The sequence below is a fragment of the Uloborus diversus genome, chromosome 7 (assembly GCF_026930045.1).
Source record: "Uloborus diversus isolate 005 chromosome 7, Udiv.v.3.1, whole genome shotgun sequence".
In the NCBI taxonomy this organism is placed as follows: Eukaryota; Metazoa; Arthropoda; class Arachnida; order Araneae; family Uloboridae; genus Uloborus; species Uloborus diversus.
The window spans coordinates 13595259-13619001 of record NC_072737.1 but is presented as its reverse complement, the minus strand read 5'-3'; the positions used below and the strand labels follow the sequence as shown (position 1 = coordinate 13619001).

Here is a 23743-nt window from a genome sequence, read left to right as displayed (position 1 = left end):
AGTTAGTTACAACGAGTTTTCTCGTGACGTCTGTACGTACTAATGTATGTATGTGCGTATGTGTAAATGTGCATATGTGCGGATGTGCGTATGTATGTCGCATAACTCAAGAACGGTATGCCCCAGAAAGTTGAAATTTGGTACGTAGACTCCTAGTGGGGTCTAGTTCTGCACCTCCCCTTTTAGTTGCATTCGGGTGTTTCTAAGGGGGTCTTTTGTCCCTTTTTGGGGGGAATTATTGTTAATTTCTATGTAAACTCAAGTGGTGTTATAATTTGGCGGACACTTGGCAATATAGCGCCAGTCTTTTGGTCACCAAGTTTTGTCGCCAACCTGGCGACAAATTTGGAGATTTTTTTTTTTAAATCTGGTTTCAGTTTGGCCACTGTTGGTGATATTTAGAGAGTAAACTATTGAATCACATTAAAATTGCCAATAATTTGGAAAGTGACATTAAATTGGAGTAAAAGGAAGTCATGTGAGGCACACATTAGCTCGTTTTTCTTTCACATCCGGTGCACTTATCAGAATAAGAAATATTCTAAAATTTAAATGCAGAAAAGTGTAGGAAACACTTGAAAACCAGAAATTTGTGCAGCTAAATGTTTGGTAGATAACAAAAAAATAAATAAATCAAAAAAATAAAATAAAGATAAAGATTTTAAAAATATATAATGAAACAAGAAAGTATCGGAGAGTGAACTGTATCAATATCTCATCTTCTATATATATAAAAATGAATGTTTGTCTGTATGTCATCCATGAACTCAAAAACTACCCGGCAGATTTGTCTGAAACTTTCACCGTTTGTTATTTTTGGTACTGGGAATGTTTATAGACCAGTTCGAAAAAAATCCGATCGATAGTTCCTTTTTTTATTCCAATTTAAGTCACAATCCATTGGACAAATACGAATAAAATGATCGGCTGCAGAAATTAATTCGCGTGAAAGATCTCATTGATAAGAAGTTAGCTGTTGCCATTTTTCTTGAGTTTGAACAAATAAATTCTTTCTTTATTGTTTTATGGCTTTTCATGCAACGGGGGGATTTAAAACTTTTTCTATTTGATATTTTTAGCGATTGATTGAGCTTGCAAACTGCGTGAGTACAAAATTTGAGTATAGTCACGGCTTCACTTGATACCTGGACCGATTATTATGAAAATTGCTATATATATGTATTTTTCCACGGAGAAGGTGCATAATATGCTCATTGAAGCAACTCGTCACCAGGTGGCACTGCAGAGTAGCAACTTCTGCCCCGTTCAACCGATTGTCATGAAAATCAGTATAATGATGTATTTTTTTGTTGGCGTAGCAACGCGCGTCGGGTACAGCTAGTACGATATAAAAAGAATTGGCTCCAACTGCATTCTTCTTCCTTACGCAAACGCTCTTAAACAATTTCCTATGAGAGAAAAGACTGTACACCTTATTGAATAAACTACATTTTAAATTTTAATAGTAAAAAAAAGGATAGTTTCACAAACCCGCCGACGCATATTTTTTTGATTAATCATGAAAACATTTACAGAAACACAACTAGCTAATAACATGACAAGATGTTTGGATGCGTTTTTACATTAATACTCTTCATTGCCAAAAAGTAAAGCAAACCGTAAAGTACAAGTCGAGTAAAAGTATGTTAAGAGTGCTCTAAATTAGTAAAGTTTAATTTCCTTCATATAAATATTTTGTTTTGACTTACGTTGCATATTGCACATTATTCAATTATTTGAAAAATCTTCACTAACTGTTTATTTGCGGGTTAATTTTAAAATACGAAATGTATATATTTTATACTCATATAAAAAAAATAGCCGATGATCTAGTAACCCGCGAGTTTCAACAATGAAACTCGGGCCACGACTTGATCATTTGATAATGTGTCTTGGTAATGTTTAACATGCAGGGAAAGGCTTCATCATGACAAGGGCGAACTCGACCCGGTCACTTAACTGTTTTATTGGTAAGAATGTGTTATTTCAGAAGAATGAAGAAATGAAAAAACGGTCAGCAGTGAACTCTGTTTTTTTTTTTTAATTTAGGGTAAATAGAAGCAATTTTCACCCGTCATACCTTGACAGGTGGCTTTCTTGTTTAAAAATATTGACCTTAAATATAATGTTATTAAAATAGGTTGATAAGATAAATTTGAAAATTAAAATGGATGCACGTGTAGCAAAACTGAACATAATCCTTTTTCATCGATAAAAAAAAACATGTAATACTTGTTTTGTCTTTGCTCCACAATTTTACTGTATTGAATTTTTGATTTCCTTCTTGGTTTTAACAGTGCAAAAAGTTAGCAGTTCTTTGAAATAAATTTTTGACGCAAAATGCAAATAATATCCATTAGAAATTTCCTAATAAACTGAACAGCAATCAGAAAAAAATGACAAACAAATGAAATTCTTCCCAGTTTTTGAATATATGCCTCTAAACTCATTAAATTATTCGATAAAATAACGTAACATATTTTATTTTTATTTCATTTGATATTTCTTATTTCCAAATTTTCTGCTGATTTAAATGCCACTAGCGTACATTGCTCTTTTAAAAATACGTTTGATAAATCTTTATAATTTCAATTAATAATTCCATGATCAATTGAGTAGCGATGAGAACAAAATGATAGATCAGGAAAATCCTTCACAATTTTAAACTAAAGAAGAATTTAGAAAGCATCTAACGATTCGACAACTCAAATTTTACGTTAAAAAAGAACTAAAAACTTGAGCCTGTTTTCTCAATAAACACAATAAATAAAAGTCGTTGCTTGCAACATAAAAATAATATGATAAGAGTAAAAATCATCAATAAATTAGAGCTTTTCTACAAAAAAAAAAAAAAAAAAAAAAATCAGCAACAAGAAGTTCCGTCTAGAACTAGACTAGCCTACTTTCCCGTATACCCGTACAATTTTCTAATACCTGATGAATATTCTCAAAACTAGCTAAAATCGCAAATTGTTTCAAACATATTTTTGCTAATTTTTTAAAAATAAAGTATTCCTCCAAATCTAAAAAAACTAGATGCGTAAAAAAAAGCAGCACCTTTTAAACAAAGCAGCTAATACACTTTTTTCCCTTTAAAAAAATTCTTTAACCGCTTTCAAAACGAAAAAATAATAATGAAAATTAATAAGCTTATTAAAATAAATACATCATATCAAAAAAAAAAAATCGTTTCTTTTTCCCCTGTTGCTAAAAATAATTTTTTTAATGAATTAATGCACTTACCAAAATAAATAAAAACAATAAAATGTCAACTTAAAGAAATACTTTTCATTGTCAAAAAAAAAAAAAATCGTCTGCGCATATCGTTATGTAGAAACATAAATGACTTCGAGTTTATTCGCCGAAAACTGAATACCTAAATTAAAACTTTAGCGTGAAAATAAAAACAATCAACAAACTTCAAATCATATCAACAATAATTATTTCACAGTGAAAACCATAGCTGCGGAGTCGGAGTCAATCTCATTTTGGGATAAAGGAGTCGGAGACGAATATCCAAGAATCGGAGTCAGTCATTTGTCCTCCGTGGATAAATTTTTGCCAAAGCTACGAAGTCAGAGTCGAAGTCGGGGAGTCGGAGTCCGATTAATTATCGGGCACAAGAGTCAGAGTCAGGTGCCTCTAAATTCTCGGAGTCGGAGTCTGGAGTTTGGTGTCAATAGCTATTTCCAACAAAATTTGTTTGAAATAAATCCGCCTTCAAGTACGGAATCTACATTGGCTTTCAGTTTCCCTGTAGGCGCTAATGTTAATTTTTTTTGAACTGTTCAAAATTGAAGAAAAAATAGTTCGAATCAAAAAGTTAAATATGAGAATGAGGTATCCTCGCCGAGATCTTTCGAACAAAAAAAAGTTTGTTCGAATCGGATTATTTATTCAAAAGTTATTGGGGGGGGGGGGACAGAAAGACAGACTGACGGACCGACAGACATTTTTCCCCATCTCAATACCCTACTTTCCAATTTTTAATTTTTCGATATTTAATTATTTTATTTATTTATGATTTTTTTTTTTTGCGCGACATTTTTAAGATGCATTAAGCCTTTTTTCATGCTTTTTTCTTCTTTTTCTGACCTTTACTGGGAAAGTAGGCTAAAAATGGCAACATTCATAGAATAATGCTTCTCAAAGATCCTAATGCTTGATTGTTTTTAATTCACTCTTTCGTATAAATTAACGGATAATTTTGTTTTTGAATTATATTCTATTACAGTAAAACCTGTCTACAGCGATACCGTTGGGACCTAAAAAATATTGTTATAGAGAGGTTATTGTTATAGACAGCTCGATTATTCATGCTGACATTTTTCTGGGACCAAGGCAAATATCGTTATAGACAGGTTTACTGTTATAGACTGTATCGCTATACACAGGTTTCACTGTGGACAGGTTATCGTTATGGACAGCTCAGTTATTCATGCTGACATTTTTCTGGGACCAAGGCAAATATCGTTATAGACAGTATCGTTATACACAGGTTTCCCTGTATGTTTCCTGCAAATGATCTATATTTTTTAACAGTACTCACCCTTTAAATTCTCCGGATACCTCGGAGGCAGAGACACCCAAGTCCCGACTACACGAGCGGATAAATCTGAAAGCGTGAGTTGAGGCGTTTTGCTACTTCTGCTTTCGTAATCATTCGGAACGGAGAAATCTCGAAATAACTTTTACGACTGCCTGAGCTCTCGCCCTCTCATTCCTAACTCAGCACGTGGAGTAAAGGATACGACATCTTTTGCGCTGACATCACACGATTACCTCAATGCTTTTTTAGCCTACTTTCCCCGTAAAATTTTGAATTAATAAAGAAGAATGAAAAATAAACGAAAGAAGAGAAAAAAATTAATTTGAATTTTGACATCTTGAATTCAAATTATGTTTTTCGCAATCACAAGTGTGTGTATGTAGGCTTGTGTGTTTGTGTGTGGGGGTATGTGTGTTTGTGTGTAGGGGTATGTGTATGTGTGTAGGCATGTGTGTTTGTGTGCTGGCATAAGTGTGTGGGTAGTTGTGTATATGAATGTGTGTATGTGTGTGTGGGGGGGGTATGTGTATGTGTGTGTAGGCATGAATGTGTGGATAGTTGTGTGTATGTGTGTGTTTGTGTGTGTGTGTGTGTACGTGCGTGTGTGTGTAGCTGCGTATGTATGCGCGTGTGTGTAGGACATGGATGCAACCTGGAGACGGCTTTCGCTATAGGAGCAGCATCGTGAGGAGCCGGTCGACGGTGATAGTGCGGAGGGTGGCGGTGGGAAAATAAAAAGATAGGACATCAAAACAGTCAAATGAGAACAATAAGCAATCGTGATTGCTCAAAAAAGATTTAAAATAAAGCGTATTTTTATAAAATGAAATGAAAAAAATAATAATCAATTTGAATTTGAGTATGCAGGTAGGCCTGTGTGTTTGTGTCTGTGTGCATTCATGAGTGTTGTGGGTTATGTGTGTGGGCATGTGTGTGTGTGTAGGTGTGTATGTATGTGCAGGTGTGTGTATGTATGCGTGTGTGAAAAGGATATAGACACAACCTGGAGACTGCTCGCTAGAGGAGCAGCATCGGGAGGGACCGGTCGACGGTGGTGCTGCAGTGGGTGGCGGTGGGAAAATAAAATCATAGGACATCAAAACAGTCAAATGAGAACAATAAGCAATCGTCATTGCTCAAAAAAAAGGTAAATGAATCAAGATTTTAAAAAATATATTTTTGAAACTAAGCGTACGGAGTGGAGGAAATGTGTGTGGTGGTGCAGCTGTCGAACGAGTCACGTTTTAGGAAATAATTCAATTCAAGCAATTTTCATTATCAAAAAATAGTTGTTTTTTCTTTTTGAGCATACTTATTTACTCGGTAAAACATTATTGGAAATAATTTGTGGCCGAATAGGAATAGTGTGAGTGAGAAAGGTGAAGATTTAAGTGATGTTAAAAAATTGAGGCCTGATTGCTGTAGCGCTGTCTCGTCAAATTTTCGGTCATCTTTGTTAACTTTTTCTTCATTATTGTTATTGATAATGTTATCATCATAGTTAATTTTACTTTTGCTGTTATCGTTGTTATTATTACGTTTTAATACGCATGAGTTCTAATTTATTAAAATTACTGCTATACCTTTAAATCGTGCGTCTTCTAAACACCAATATAGGTATGCAATCTTTATGCAATTCTTTAATTCTATGCTTCTTCTTTCAAATATTGCATAAGAAAACCCCTCAAAAAATCAATTTTTCCTGAAGTAGTATTTGTTAAAACCATTATCAAGAGATAAACGTAACATAAACGAACCAGGGGTACTATGCTGTGTCGAATAGTTCTTTGACTTCTGATTAACGTCTGGACAAAGCAAAGGACGAAGAAAAAACATCAAACAACAACAAAATTTCTAATAATAGCTAATTAAACTCTAATGAAGTTGAAAAATGCTGTTGACGTTAAAAAGTTATTTTTAAAAAAAATTGTAAAATGCCATTGAAATATGAAAATTTAATGTATAAATGATTTCAAAGTCAATAAGAGAATCAAAGGAAAGGGAACAAAAAATTGTGTGTAGTGTAGCAATTCAGGCTAAAACAGATGTACCCTACTGTGGTAAAAAAAAAAAGTTACTCTCTCTCTCTCTCTACTTCCGTGATTTTAAAAGAGAACAAAAAATCGGTTTGGGTGCCTTTAAACAAATTTTTAAATAAAAACTAATTTGAATTCTGAAATTTTGAATTCAAATTATGCGTTTCGAAATCACGAGTTGCGACAGGACCCTACTCATTGGGGTTATTATTTCTAGAAAAGTCATCTGTCCCCCTAGCCTATCCCTTTTCCTGGGCGGTTACGTGTGTATAGTCGTGTGTGTGTGTAGGCTTGTGTGTATTCATAGACCTGTGTGTATGCACGTAGGCGTGTGTGTATGTGTGTTTTGGTGAGCGTGCGTGTGTGTAGGACATGGACGCCACCACCCACGGGGGACCGTGCGCAGGACCAGAGGCGCCGCGCCTGAAGAGGCCGGTGGGCTTGGCCCCTGGTCCAAGCTGAAAAAGGAACCGGACCTCAAAGATGGTCAAGTGAGAACTATAAGCAATCTTGATTGCTCAAAAAAAGAAAAATTAATTTGAATTTTGTCATCTTGAATTCAAATTATGTTTTTCGCAATCACGAGTGTGTGTTTTTATGTGTGTGTGGGGGGGTATGTGTATGTGTGTAGGCATGTGTGTTTGTGTCTGTGTGCAGGCATGAGTGTGTGGGTAGTTGTGTGTATGAGTGTTTGTGTGCGTGGGGGCGGGGTATGTGTATGTGTGTGTAAGCATATGTGTTTGTGTCTGTGTGCAGGCATGAATGTGTGGGCAGTTGTGTGTATTTGTGTACATGCGTAGGTGTCTGTATGTATGCGTGCGTGTATGTGTTTATGTAGGCGTGGGTGTATGTGTGTGTGTATATGTATGCGCGTGTGTGTAGGATATGGACGTAACCTGGAGACGGTTTTTGCTAGAGGAGCAGCATCGTGAGGCCGGCCGACGCGACGGGTGGTGCTGGCAGAGGGTGGCGCCGCGCCGGTGGGAAAAATGATAGCACGCCAAAAACAGTCAAATGAAAGCAATAAGCAATCGTGATTGCTCAAAAAACTAGCGGACTGGGCTTCCTTTAATAGCATCGGTCAATTTTCCAAGCAATGCTGCTGTATTCAATCAATCTACTATAGTGTTCGAATTATTTGGGACAAAGGTATTTTTTCGGGGACTTTCAACTTGGTAGCCAGCTAGTTCCAGTGGGTTCCCTAAGCAATTCCGTCTGACTTAATGCTATCTGGATCAGCTTTACTATTTAAAACTAGCAGGGGCGGATCCAGAATTTTTTGTAAGGAGGGTCAAGTTTCAGTGGCCAGTGAAGTGGAAGAAAAACAAGGGACAACTAAAATTTTCTTCAAAATAATATGCAAAACCTATAAATGTATTCTAATAAAAATTGTTATCGTGAAAAATAATTATAAAAGTGTTCGAATAAATGAAAATAACATATTTTTTAGGTTTAATGTGTCGAGAAAATTTTCGTTTCAATGAAAACAAGAAAGCCACAACATTGCTGCATTAAAATTTTACGCAACAAAGTTAAAAGAAGTACAGCACTGCAGACATACGTTTCAAAGTTTGTATTATAAACGTATCGTGATTAACGCATGGGCCTACTGAGCCGAGACTCAGTCCCCGAGGTTTAGGACCCCTATCCTTTTCAAAGTTGCATTATACGTAATAGAATTTGCATTTATGAGACTTCAAAAGACAAGTCCAACAAGACTAAGTAAAAAGGGATTAACATTGATTACCTAACAATAAATTTTCCAGGACTAAAAATTGACGTTCAATAATAATAATAATAATAATAAGTAAAGAAAAAATAAAATAATACTAATAAAGAAAATGTGTTTTTCATCACAGGGCGGTCAGCTGACCCTTTGACCCTCCCCTGAATCTGCCCTTGAAAACCAATCTAGATGTGAATTGGGAATATTGATAATTTTTTAGTTTGTTTCTGTGAGAGGAAAGAGAAACCGTTTCCATTCTTTCGTTATAGTGTAGGAAATATGGATACAACGTCTAGAGAGTTAGAAGGGAGCAACGCCAAAGATAATCAGACTCAGACGCGCAAATCCTTAGGATAAAAAAATATTTCTTGTGGTTGGTATTGGAAAACTGAACTTTTGACCACTTCTCTTCTGACCAAAAGTGAGAGGTCTCCGCTGCAGTCTCGAACAATGAATATCGATATCAATAGGAAATAAATACCTCATAATGTATATTGGACAGTTCTTGTATATATATAAAAAAACTATTCATGATGTTTCAGAGTAGGAACTTATCCTACTTTGGAGTATTTTATTTTCTCCTTCACATTTGTCCTTTCTTCGAGGAGGAAATGTTTCAGTTAAATGCATTTCTTCAGACGCCCAGAGAAGCTCGATTTTCTAATACCAATCATATAAGCAGTATTCAGTAAGTTACCGCCCATTAGCCAGTTTGATATTAAGGAGTTTTTTCCTTGAAATATGATGTTTGCTCCCCGCAAAAAATCAGCAGGGCCCCTAACGGCTCAATTTTGAATTCATTTGTTTGCATGTTTTATTTATTTATTATTAATATTGTTTTAAGGTTTTTAACTTTCATGTTTTACAATTCTGGGTAGCTGTGTGGGTTTTATATTGATTTTTGAAAACTCATTTCATTTGTACGTTACATCAGCACAAAAGCAAGTCTCCCATAACTTTACAATCCCCCCCCCCCGCTTATGTGCTTTAGTAATATCACCTGGCGGTGTATTTCATGCATATGAGTAGTATCTTTTACAACTATAGATGCGTGACTGTGAGGTACGATTATCTCTGCTAACTTTCAAGGAATTATATCCCTTTTCAGCGTACTAAAATGAACGAATGCAAAATGTAACTCTTTCTTTTCATAATGAAGAACTGTTCAATATTCGTAATTTCTCATCTAAACCAATTCTGAGCAATCAAAACTGACATCTCGATCTCATTAAGACAGATAGCATAGCTTAGTCAGACCTGCTGGAGCTTGCTGGCAATGAACTTGAAAGTCCGCCAAATAATAGCTTTGAGCCCAATTAACTCGAACACTGTAGTATATTCATGAAATACACCGCCAGCTCAGTCAGTTCCAGCCGAGAACTGCAGTTTCGTGCTTATTTCGTGCTAATAAGCACGAAACTGCAGTCCTCGGCTGGAATTGACTGAGCTGGCGGTGTATTTTATGTATTCTGCCTGAATTTGCCATGCCTTGCCTTCAATTTTCGAGTTGAACCGAACCATTGCTTCGGTCACTCATCTGTGCTAATTCACCATTAGCTACCAGTTTGTTTGGCACTCTTGGCTTCCTTAAAAGGTTTTCCACCTCCAGTTCATTCACTTCCTATGCCGGGCTGATGAGTGCTAATAAGCACGAAACTGCAGTCCTCGGCTGGAATTGACTGAGCTGGCGGTGTATTTCATGTATTTCTGCCTTAGCCCCGGCTGTAGGGCGGTAACTTACTGAATTTACTGTAGTATATTATTCTTCAAAAGTGTTTTTATGTGGGATCGTCATAACTTCGTTAATACGTGATCAAAATCATAAATGAAGAATCATCATGGGCCATTCCACGAAAATGTCAGCACTTTGTCCCGCACGTGAAAATTCACATATTTCATTATAAAATAAAAAATTTCATTGGAAATGATGAATTTTTTTGCTTGATCACACATAAATTTTGAAGTTGTTAAACAGAAAAAAAATTGCTCATTTAATAATTTTTAAATATTATTTTTCTTTACTAATAATAAAGCTGAAAGTCTCTCTGTCCGAAGGATGTCTGTAGGATGTCTGGATCTCTGTGACGCACATAGCGCCTAGACCGTTCGGCCGATTTTCATGAAATTTGGAACAAAGTTTGTAGCATGGAGGTGTGCACCTCGAAGCGATGTGTTTTTTTTTTTTTAATTCCAATTTTAAGAACAAAAATATCATAAGATGGACGAGTAAATTACGAAATTATCATAACGTGGAACCGAAACATGGGTACAAGCCAACTGGCCAGAAAATTCACCATACATTATTTGTAAATATACAGACGAACCGAAAGACATTTTAATTTTTCTATTACGGGCAAAGTCGTGCGGGTACCACTAGTGATGAAATATACAAGGTGCCACGTGTGGAAAAAGGGACCGTTTTCGGTGGAATATGGCCCTTTTAAAGATCTTTTTCCTCCGTTTTTGGAGAAAAATAACAAGCTCCTCACATTTTGGATATACTTTCAAAATAATCACAACTAAACAAAGACGGATGGATTTGTTTGTTTGAAATTTAAACTTCTGCTCCCGTCATCGAAAGGGAGAACCAAATAGCTCAATCCGCAGAGAGCAAGACTTTCAGCTAAATGGTCCAGGGATCAAGTCCCTGCTCGAGCAATCTTCCGTTATAATAGCATAGTTAAAGAAATATTTTTTCCCATAACATCTATGGCGTTAAAACTGATGCAACGAGAATGCTTTTTGCGAATATGTAAATTTTTACATATGTTGTTTTTACAACCGGGCTAAAAATTTCGATCTCGAATGCTTCGGACGGGTCAACTATTTCTTTTTATGCTTATGTTTTTTCCCGATGTTTTAGTGCAAAACTTTAAGGATCATAAGTAAGAACTTCAGTCGTAGAGAATTTTAATTTCAAATCGCGAAAAAATTTTGTTTTTTCATCCTTTTTTTGTGAAACAAGAGTGATATCCTCTCTAAAAAATTAAATACCTTTCTAGTAAAAAATGAAAACATCTACAACCAAGTTTAAACCTTAAAAAACTCGTCTTTTGTTATTATAGGGATTTGATGTGATTTTATGGATGTAAAGACGTTCGATAAAAGCCTTTTGTCCATATATTCCTCAACTAACATCCACTATAATATTAAAATCTGTTCGGGTCCGTCTGTCTGTCTGTCTCAAGATCGATCTTCTCGTGAATCGCTATGAATCGAGAGTCAAACGAGATACCGATCAATTCGAAATTTTCCAAAGAAAACAATAGGACCAATCTCGTAATTGTGCGACTTTAATTAGCGGAGATATTAATTAAAACGTTAATTAACATAACGTTGTTCAGGAATTTTTATTTCTTTCATGTTGCCATTTTGCATATGCGTGAGCAAGTAAAATTTTAAATTGATTGAAAAGAGATTTTTTTGGCTGCTGTCTAAATCTTAAAACAACGTTTCCATCTAGAATTTCATTTTCAATTAGTTTAAAATTGGTTGCTCTATTCGGAGATAGCCTTTATTCTATCGTCTGTCCTTTTTTTATTTTTTACATTCAACGTTTTTAACTCTTTTCATCATGTGAAAGTTGCTTCTTTAGCTATGTTTATTGATTGTAGTGTAAGTTTATCATTCACCGGTCTCATATTTTGGTACATTTAGGATGTGCGACTAATTATGTTTATTTTGTTGGATTTTTTCCCGTCACATGGGTGAGTTTTCGAATTGTAACAACTCTCTTTTTACTTCCTGTTTCTATTTTTGAAATACAGTTTGTATCGTTAAAAGAACATGTTAAATTAAGATTGCTTGGATTTCTTTCAGTGAAACAGAGTTGAACAAAAAAGATTGTTTTTAAGGATTTCAACAAAAGCTAAATTGGAATCTGATGACTTGTTATTAAATTAATGCTTATTGGTATTTATTTAGTCTTGGTGCTTTAGTTCTACGTAATCAACCAAAAAGTGTGTGTCGTTTTATGTAAAAAGCTCATTGTAATTGTACATAAATATTTCAGATATAGTCTATCAGATTTAATTCATTTTACCGTGAGCACAGATTATAGTTGATAATGCATATATTTTCATCTTTTGTGCTAATTGAAAATACTCATAACTTGTATCATTGATAACTATGATTAACGTTAAAGAGATTTTTGCCAAAAATATGCTCTACTGGTGTTTTTCAAACCTTGCATTACGCGTACTTATTGACTCCTTAGCGCTTTAGAAACTGATGTCAGAGTAATACAAAAACATCAATTGGACATCTCTTTCATTTTTTAAGTAACCCGTGCAACGCCGGGCACGTAGCTAGTTATGTACTAAATTTTGTTCCAAATGTAGCCAAAGTTCTTTCAGAAAAAAAACTTTGATTTTTTCAAGATCCCAGCAATTTTCTCTTTTGCAAACTCTTTCCAAAATTCGAAAGGAATTGGCAAGCCTCTTGTGAAATAGTTAACTTTACGTAAGAAAACAATATAATTTTAGGGAATACTTTCTTTCTGTTACAGTTACACAATAGTTTATTTCAAGAAACTAAAGGATATATGCTAACAAAAGTAAAACATTAATACAAACTAAAGTTTAAGACAGGAAAATTAATAAAAAATTATTTCGGCATACCAACTGATTCTCAGTGAAAAACACTTTAATAGAACAGTCATGGAACAAAAAATATTAAAGTATGGCTTAATACCACAGTGGGAAACATTAGGTTCTGCATTGAATCTGCTTCTGTATTTATCTTCGATTTAAAACTAATGGGTCATTCTCCAAAAAGTGTAACTTTTAAGTCACACGCACACTTAAGTGCTTTACTTAAGTGCTCACTTAAGTGCGTAACTTTTAGGTCACATAAATTTTGTGAAAAAAAAAATTAAATATTTTTTTGCTTCACAACATGTGAATTCGCACTCCGTGGCATGTCACACACCTGGTGTCTGTTTTTGCTGCTTAATAACTTGTTTAAATAAAATAATAAACTTATTTTTTATAACTTTTTCCTCACAAGTGTCTCAAACAGTAAATGCTCAAGTGCATTTAAATTTTTTCTATTGAGATTCAATTCGTTTTAGTAGGATAATGAGGTCTGTCACACAAAAAAAATTCTCACCTCCATTACCTAAACTCAAAATGCCATTTCTTATCAACACGTGGCAGTAATGACATCGATTTTTATTTTCCATGATACAAGGGACCCCCCTTGTTTATTTTCAGCCATAGTTGAAGTTGTGAGATTTTTGTCGAAAAACAAGAAGATAGATTTTGCTTTTAAAACTTAGTGTGGTTATTCTGACTTCTCACCTACGTAAACTTGAACTTCAGGGATGTAAATTAATGCGAAAAAAGAAGTAAACATGTTTTCATATGCTTAACATGTGCATATTGTATCAACGAAGAAAAAAAGAAATTCCCTGAAAAATGTATCTATTAGACCTCTGTTAATGGTAAATTCCTCACCTCCGTGATAGACCTTATCAATGTCATTATTTCTGAGATGAAAATAAATGTTGGAGGGGAAATACACATCAATAATAGGCATTCTACTAAAATTATAAATTGCCAGTATATCCTTAAATTTACTAAATACTATTTTTAAGATACATTTGAAACTACTAATTAAGCCGTACTTTGATCAAGATAGTTAATATTATATTCCCACTAATCATTAAAATAGCTGATTGTATGCACCAAGTAACAAAATTACTACTTTGATATTAAATTGGCTTCAATTTTTAAATATTAAAAGTTTTTTATATTTTTTTTTTATTTCTGTGAACAAGGCATTTTATAAATTTTTTTATTTATGAGTAGAATAATTGGAACTTAGCTGAGCCATTGTTTATGGTTACTGCTAGTAGGTAACACTTTCATGAAAGAATGAAAAAAAAGAAAACGAAAGATTTCGAAGTTGAAAAATATTTGCGTTTAAAAGTTACGTTTTCTGGAGAATGACCCTAATACAAAAATCAATTCAAGTGGGATCTTTAGAAATAACTTGCAGACAGCTGCCACAGGTTAATCAAATTATTTTTTTTTCTAAAGTAAAGTTAGAGAGATTTCGAAATTTACATCATCAGAAAAAGGACTACGGGCCCAGTTATTTGATAGGAATATACCTATGCTATTGCATGTATTTCGTAAATGATCGTCGGAAGTTAACAAAGGAAGTTTCAGACTTTTGCATACGCTTCTTGTTATAAGTTCACCAAATTTAATTGAATTTCCGACGAAACTCTGATGGGAAAACCAAAACAATCGTACTCATTCATCTGCAGACATTGAATGCAAAAGTTGCTTTTTAGCATGAACTTGTACTTTGTAATAACAACTTTAATCCATTTCATTAAAAATATTTTAGATAAGTATGCAATCACTTTCATCCAAAACATACAAATATTGGTCAAAAAATGAAAGGAACAATAAAAAAGATAAATTAATTTGAATTTTGGCTTCTTGAATTCAAATTATATTTTTCGCAACGAGTGTGTGTGTGTATGTAGGGGTGTGTGTTTGTGCCCAGGCATGAGTGTGTGGGTATGAGTGTGTGTATAGGAATTTGTATGTATGTGTGTGTGTTTGTGTCTGTATGCAGGCATGAGTGTGTGTGCATGTGTGTATAGGTGTGTGCGTGTGTGTTTGTGTCTGTTTGCAGGCATGAGTGTGTGTGTGCAGGTGTGTGTGTGTGTAGGTGTGTGCGTGTGTGTTTGTGTCTGTATGCAGGTGTGTGTGTAGGTGTGTGCTTGTGTGTTTGTGGTGGTGTGCAGGCATGAGTGTGTGTTTGCAGGTGTGTGTGTGTTTGCAGGTGTGTGTATGTATGTGGGATATGGGCGCAACCTGGAGACGGTTTTCGCTAGAGGAGCAGCATCGTGAGGCCGGTCGACGGTGGTGCTGCAGAATGGTAATGGTGGGAAAATAAAATGATAGGACCCCAAAACAGTCAAATGAAAGCAATAAGCAATCGTGATTGCTCAATAACAAGTGCTTGAAGTTTCGACGTCAAACAAACAAGCGAGAGAACCGTTTACACGGGTAGTTATTTCGTTCAGACACTGTAGATAGGAAAATTAACAACTTGCTGCTTATCCAGATTTTTTATGAGACTTGACCATTCTAATCGTAAAATTACGGTACTGTTGATAATTATTTACCAAGAGATAAACTTCCTTAAACTACCATTGCCTAATATTAAGAGCGTCTTTTCGAACGTCTGTTAAAACAGTTCTATATAAATTCCAAGTCAGCTACTTTTTTTCCCTAAGGGTCATTCCATGTCAAGTGATCCAAAGTTTTTTCCCTCACCTTTTTGTATTTCTTTGAAATTTGGCTCATCGATTTTACCCTTTGAGGTAATCAAAAGTCCAAATTTTTAGATTCTTATCTCTATTATTTTTTTATTTATAACACTTTGATTTTTCGAAAAACCCGCTTTTTTTCATAGATGCTTGAACATAAAATGGACGATAACTCAGCACCATATATAGATAGAAAGATTTGGTAAAAAGCATTTTAAAGTACATTAGTTGCTGTTTAATGGGATATGCAACATGACAAATTTCAAAAAATTTTTAATTTAAAAAAAAATTTAAATTTTAAATTTATATTTCTCAGAAAAGGTATAATGAATTTTTTTAAAAAAATTCTTAAAAATTTGTGTGCATTTTATCTTCATTTGTGCAAAATTTCAAGTTGGGATCTCAATGGGATCATATTTTTATGAATTTTTAAATAAAATTTGACTTAGAATCTGAAAAATGTCATTATTTTATAACTAGTTAAATATGGGGTTCTTTTACTGGGGATGGTCTAGTAAGTAGTAATTGATCATGACTATGCTTGAAATGAACTGACATGACTTTGTAGATTAGTACCCCCCCCCCCCCTCCGCCACACAACCACTTTTTATCTTTTTTTTTTCAAAACTGTGATTAAAAAAAAGCCGGCACGTAAGAGTTATAACCATAATAAACTGGGACGCACGCAGCTACACATCAGTAGTGATTAAAGCTTATAAATGGGGGGGGGGGGGTCATAAAAACTAAAAGTCAGAAAAACTGAAGAGAACCACTCATTTGCAGCTTTTTTCTTTCGGAAAGTGGAACGGTAGGGGGAGGGGGGGGGCAATCTGGAATGAAACATAATAACAAAGAAAGTTATGCTCAAATTAGCAAAATTTGTTTGATCTATAACTGCTTTTAATATATGTATAAATAGATATCGTTGCATTGCTCTCGTTTACAAGTGAAATTAAAAGAAAACTAGCATTAAAGAAAAGAAAAAAACAGCTGCACTGCAAATGTTGTAGAAAGACAGTTTTATGCGGACAGACATATGACCTGATACTTAGATTTATTTTTAGTTTAGTGTAAAAAGAATGAAACAACATGGGGTGAAACACTCCTATTTTGCTGTGATTTTGGGGCAAACTATTTCTTTCCTCCATCCAAAATTGTAAGTTGGTGCAGGGGTAAGGGACGAAATGAATCATAACTTTCCTTATCAGATAGTGAAATAATCAAGTACACTTTGTGAAGTTCGGATTGAAAAAGAAAAGCTTGGTCTGAAAAAAAAAAAGCATCAGGTAAAGCGTGATAATAGTATAGTGTTAATCGTATGTGTGAGTAAGTGAGGGGGGGGGGTAATGTACTTTGTCTTGCTTTAAAGAAGAACATTTACCAGCTTTTAATATGTTTTCTATTCATTTTGTTTTATTTTACTCATTCATTTGTTTTTTACATTTTGAAAATAGTTTTGAAAAAAAATAATAAAAGTGGTGGCCCGGGGGGGGGGTCTTTTTCTTACTTTAAAGATGAACATTTACCAATGTTTAATAAGTTTACAATTCATTTTGGTTTTTTATTCATTTATTTATTTTTTACATTTTGAAAATAGTTTTGAAAAAAAAATAAATAAAAGTGGCGGTGCGGGGGGGGGGGGTGCTTGCCAATTTACCAATTCACGTCAGCTCATTTCAAGCATAGTTATGATCAATTACTACTTACTAGACCATCCCCAGTGAGAGAACCCCATTTTTAACTAGTTAGAATCTGAAAAATGTCATTATTTCATAAGTCAAATTTTATTTAAAAATTCATAAAAATATGATCCCATTGAGATCCCAACTTGAAACTTTGCACAAATGAAGATAAAATACACACAAAATTTTGAGAATTTTTTAAAAAAAAATTCATTATACCTTTTTTTGAGAAATTTAAATTTAAAATTTAAATTTCATTTTTTTAAAATTAAAATTTTTTTAAATTAGTCATGTTGCATATCCCATTAAACAGCAACTAATGTACTTTAAAATGCTTTTTACCAAATCTTTCTATCTATATTTGGTGCTGAGTTATCGTCCATTTTATGTTCAAGCATCCATGAAAAAAAGCGGGTTTTTCGAAAAATCAAAGTGTCATAAATAAAAAAAATAATAGAGATAAAAATCTAAAAATTTGGACTTTTGATTACCTCAAAGGGTACAATCGATGAGCCAAATTTCAAAGAAATACAAAAGGGTGAGGGAAAAAATTTCCCACATTTTGGATCACTTGACATGGAATGACCCCTAAGAGGCTTTTACTCTATGCGTGCTTAATTTACAATAAATGCAAATATACAAGAAATGCTGCTTACATATTTATTCCTTCATTGATGTAAATTAATACTAAATATTTGTATAATTAAAATATAAGTTTTGGCTGCATACACCGCATCAATGCTTGTCGAGCAAAGCGATAACTCAATTTCTCAATCTTTGTCTTGTTAATAATACAGTTTATTTTATTTACACGTAGGGTTATCAAAAAGTAAGGTAACAAGAGCTCTGACGGGTGTGCAAATTATCCGTATGAATAAAAATCCCTCTGAAGGTAGGTTTTAAATCCCCCAATTACAACAATTTTTCCTTGAACCCCTTTATGCCCCTCTCGAACCCCTAGGAGTTTTTGAACCGGCTGGGAATCAATATTGTTGAGAGTTCCTTCATAAGTTGTGCCCAAAAAAGTCTCAGCAGATGAGAAAAAATCATGTATAGTGCTGAAAGGTAACTAAACATCAATTTTTTAAAGCAGAAGACTCCACTATTTAAATGTTAAAAAATTGGAGATTAACAAAACCAAAAAAGCAAAATGAAACCCTACAACCCTAACCCATCAAGGAAAAACCGTTTTTGTAATACATCTCCCGAAAATCCAACAAAAAAATATTATTATTGTCATATAAAAGGACACACCTTATGAATAAATTAGCAATAAAATTACTTTGGGGAAACATTGTGTAATGAAGCAATTGTAACATTTCGAAAGGGGTCCCTTGAAACCCCGAAACACGTGTCTGTTGTAATCTGCAAAATTAGTGCAATAAAAGGTTGTTAAAATCTTATTTTAAGTTGTGCATATGACACATTAATTATCTTTCTATGTACAAATATTCTATAAATTTCCATAAAAGTATAACTAATATTCATATTAGCATTTCTTTCAAAAATAAAAATTTTTGTTTCGTGACATGCAGAACTCTCCACGACACATTACGAAAGTTTTAGAAGCTTTAAAGCTTAAAAAAACCAACGAATTTGAGAACTTAAATCTTAAGAAACTTTCATACTGAAATTTAAAACAAAAAAATTCCTCTAAAAAGAATTCGTTTTTCACCGCACGTGCACGAAATATATTTTTTTATATAGTTTCGTAATCAAGAATGTATGGCCAGCGTTTTAAAAATCCAGCGTCTTAAAAATTTAAAAGGGAATCGGTGACCTAGAGAGTTGTGTTTCAATAATTATAATTCAGGCGAAGAAATGTAAGGGATTGTTCAGATATCAATAACACTAGTTTGAACTTCTTTTATGTAACTATGCTGTGAAATAAGATAAAAATAGATAATTTGTTCACAGTCCCTTACCGTATCTCTGTTATCTGAAAAACAGTAAACACACAGCTCATTAGGTCTCCGATATCATGAAATTTAAAAATTGCTCCCTCTCTCTCTCGCGGATGCGCAATGGCAAATTGATTCCATTAAATGTTTATATTTTATCAAATCTTCAATACTTGTATTTCAAATTTCAGGAAGACAATGCATGGAATAATTTTCCATATTAAGTAAAACTAATTTGGGTGATTTAAAGCTTATAATTAGCTTTCTACAGTGCAGGGTAATCATTTTTTTTTCTTCTTTAATGCATTGTTGGTCTCAAAGTACCTGCGTGATTGATTTTTTGCTGAAAAATGGTTTTATGAATATAATTTTTATGACGACAATTTGCACATACTTTAATATATCTTAGGTATAATATTTAAATGTATTTTTTATTAAGTGTAATTTCATTTTATTTTCGATAAAACTTGATTTTTACATTAAAAATTAAATTTTGTTCGCCCAATCTTCATTTCCAACAAAAGAGCCCTTGTTTTCAAAAAATCATAATTTTAATTCATCTCTGAAGGAGTTGCTGGGGGACCCACCCCATCGCAATTTGTACTCCTTCCTCCAGGAGATTGACTTCTCCTTTTTAATTTAGATTTTGTGTCGTCAATATATAATTTTGTCCGTTTCCTTGTTATTCAAGGTTTTTTGTCAACATATTGTCTCATACGTTTTTAAAAGTTTTTAATGTTTACATGTTTTTTATTAGTTCTTTTAAACTACTGACGTTTATACCTCGCTCCCCAAAACATGTTTAATTTTATTATATCCTGACTTTATATTTCTGTATAAATTTTAAACTAAAAAATCGTTTGGCGCAGTATAGCTCTCAATGACTCTTGTGCCATTAAAAATAAGCAAACCAACCAACCAAAAAATCATACAGATAGAAATAGTACTTCTTTAATAAAGGTCAAAATATTTTTGAACTGACGTATCATTACTTGAATTAAAAACCAGGTATTTAATTCCTGAGTAACCTAAAAGTGACCCTAGGCCACTTTAAAAAAAAGTTTAGCATGGTCATTAAACTGAAACTTTCAATTGATACACAAAATTTTCAGCATGCATGAAGTAAACATTTCAATTACTACAGCAATTTTCGCTTCAACTTCATAATTTAATGTAATTGCAAATTTAACTATCAATTTAGACAGTACTACAGATTCCTGGTTCGAAAGACTTTTCATAAATATATGTTCTAAAAGATCACGATATGAAAACGAAACTTCTGATTTATCTGCTCATGGGTGGAAGGAAAAAATATAAATACAAATAATATTTTTTTCTCAAATTAATGTGTTGAATTTTTGGTAGTTGCATAATGTACACCATGCAACATTTAATAAATTATCACCAACAACTCTAATTTAAAAACTACTCTTATAAAATGGTTTATGTTAGCAGTAAACTGTATTCAGTAAGTTACCGCCCTATAGCCAGGGCTAAGGCAGAAATACATGAAATACACCACCAATTCAGTCATTCAGTCAATTCCAGCCAAGGACTACAGTTTCGGTCACTCGTCTGGTCAGTGCTAATTCTGTATTAGCTACCAGTTTGTTTGGCACTCTAGGCTTCCTTAAGAGATTTTCCATCTCCAGCTCAGTCACTCCTATGCCGGGCTGATGAGTGCTAATAAGCACGAAACTGCAGCCCTCGGCTGGAATTGACTGAGCTGGTGGTGTATTTCAAGAAAACTGTATATTATATGGACATTGGTTAGAATAAGGAACTCACTTATTCGACGAAATTTCTTTGGCCACTTCCCTTATCTCACTGGGGATAGGTCCACCCGTCAGAAATTGACACACTTCTGAACTGAAGCAATTGCTATTGTGTTCTAGCAGGTGGTAGCTTCCAGGTCTGAAAAAATCGTAAGCCATCATTATAGTTAACTGGAAAAAACCTTCAAACAGTTGAATTCTTTATTTTATGCTAGCACCACACAAAACATAATGTACACAAAATCGTGTGCCTGTATAGCTTTCAAAGTGTGTGATGGCTTGTTCCTCTATTAACATAAACGTACCGATCAGTTTGAAATTGAATCATCATAACTATTGATAAGAACAACATTAATAAAGCACAAAAAATGCAAATAATTTCATACAATTATTTTCAACTAGTGGCACCCGCACGGCTTTGCCCGTAATAGAAAAATTAAAAGGTCTTTTGTCTCTCCTGTATATTTACAAATAATGTATGGTGAATTTTCTCGCCAATTGGCTTGTACCCACGTTACAGTTCCACGTTATGATAATTTCGTATCTCGCCAATTGGCTTGTGCCCATGTTACGGTTCCACGCTATGATAATTTCGTAATTTATCATAGTTTTTTTTCTTAAAATTGGAATAGAAAAAGAACCACATCGAATTTTCGAAAAATCACTTCGAGGTGCACACCCCCATGCTACATACTAACTTTGTGCCAAATTTCAGGAAAATCGGCCGAACGGTTTAGGCGCTATGCGCGTCACAGACATCCTACAGACATCCTACAGACATCCAGACATCCAGACATCCTCCGGACAGAGAGACTTTCAGTTTTATTATTAGTAAAGATAAAGAAGATAAAGATTGACGAGAAACCCTTTTTTACTTCCTTTTACAAAAAAGGAAGTATTGTATTCGCGAAAAAAATTTCACTCAAAAATCGGCCTTAATTTCCATTTTTCTCACCCCCGAATGAATGTTGAGTTTTTTTTTCAACCCGACCACACGCAGATAGATACCTAGGAACGTGCAGACACCCGAAATATCCATTTTGACGATCCCCGAGTTAATTACAACGACTTTTCTCGTGACATCTGTGTGTACATATGTATGTGCGTGTATGTGTGTATGTCGCATAACTCAAGAATGGAATATCCTAGAAAGTTGAAATCTGGTACATAGACTCCTAGTGGGGTCTAATTGTGTACCTCTCTTATTGGTTGCATTCGGATGCTCTAAAGGGGGTCTTTTGCCCCTTTTTGGGTGGAAATCATTGTTAATTTCGATGTAAACTCAAGTGGTGTTATGATTTGCCGAACACTTGGCTATATATCGCCAGTCTTTTGGTCGCCAAGTTTTGTCGCCAAATTGGCTACAAATTTGGCGATTTTTTAATTTTTATTCATTTTTTAATCTGGTTTCAATTTGGCCACTGTTGGTGATATTTAGAGAGTAAACTATTGAATCACATTATAACTGCCAGTAATGAGAAAATGAAATTAAATCGGAGTAAAAGGAAGTCATGTGATGCACGCATCAGCTCGCTTTCAATGTAGAAGAGGCGAGGTTATGTATGTGTAAAGTCATGCTGCAAACAATTCATAGCATGTTTTCATTTGTCGAATGTTCTTTTATTCATAAGCTCAACGAGAATTCTCAATTTTAAGCATGCCCATTCGAAGAATTTATAATTCCTTTTTAGTTATAACCTTTTAAAACGGAAGTGCATGAGTTTAGCTTTGCTAAAACTTACCTTTTAAAACGGAAATAACGCTTTCAGTGATTTTTCTACGCATTGGATCTTTTTTTCTCAAAAAAGTAATATTTGCTGAAAAAGGAAGCAGAACAGTTTAGAGAAGTTCTTTGGTTAATAAGAAAGAGATGAAAACATAGGCGAATGCTAATAAGATGATATCCTCATTTCCTCAAAAAAAAATTAATTTGAATTTTGACATTGAATTCAAATTATGTTTTTCGCAATCACGAGTGTGTGTGTGTATGTAGGCGTGTGTGGGGGGTATGTGTGCTTGTGTGTAGGGGGTATGTTTATGTGTGTAGGCATGTGTGTTTGCGTCTGCGTGCAGGTATGAGTGTGTGGGTAGTTGTTTGTATGAGTGTTTGTGTGTGGGGGGAATATTTTTGTGTGTGGGGGGATGTGTATGTGTGTGTAGGCATATGTGTTTGTGTGCAGGCATGAGTGTGTGGGTACTTGTGTGTAGGTGTGTGTGTATGTGTAGGTGTATGTATGTGTGTATGTGTAAGTGTCTGTATGTGTACGTGCGTGTATGTATGTGTGTATTTGTAGTATATTGACGCAACCTGGAGACTTTGCTTGCTAGAGGAGCAGCATCGTGAGGCGGCCGGTCGACGGTGGTGCTGCAGAGGGTACTGGTGGGAAAATAAAATCATAGCACATCAAAACAGTCAAATGAAAGCAATAAGCAATCGTGATTGCTTGAAAAAAATATTAAGTTAACGGCATTAAATCATAAATCAAACTTTAATAGATTACGGCTCACTGAAGCATTAACTATTTTCATCGTCGGCATTGTCTAGTTGGTGCATGTCAAGTGGTCAGAGGAGTCTGACTGAGGTGAGGTTGTCCCGGGTTCAAATCCCGGCTCGGGCATAGATGTACTTTCTCTCTCCCGTCCTTGTCCTTCCTTTGTGTGAATGTGTTGTTATGCTGTGAATGGTTGCCCACCCTATAAGCGGATCCTTGTGGCATGTGTGTACTGTGGAAGTCGGACTTCACTCCAAATTACGGCACAGTTGCAAAAGTGAAGCAACGCAC

General features: G+C 34.4%; 1 protein-coding gene across 1 annotated transcript in view; it reads right to left on the bottom strand.

Annotated features, from left to right (window-relative positions):
* The window catches only part of LOC129226269 (uncharacterized), a 71410-nt gene that overhangs the window by 33882 nt on the left and 13785 nt on the right, over positions 1 to 23743 (bottom strand). Inside the window, exon 4 of the mRNA XM_054860870.1 lies at positions 20974 to 21099. Coding sequence (XP_054716845.1) covers positions 20974 to 21099 — 126 coding nt within the window. The remainder of the gene's footprint in view (positions 1 to 20973; positions 21100 to 23743) is intronic.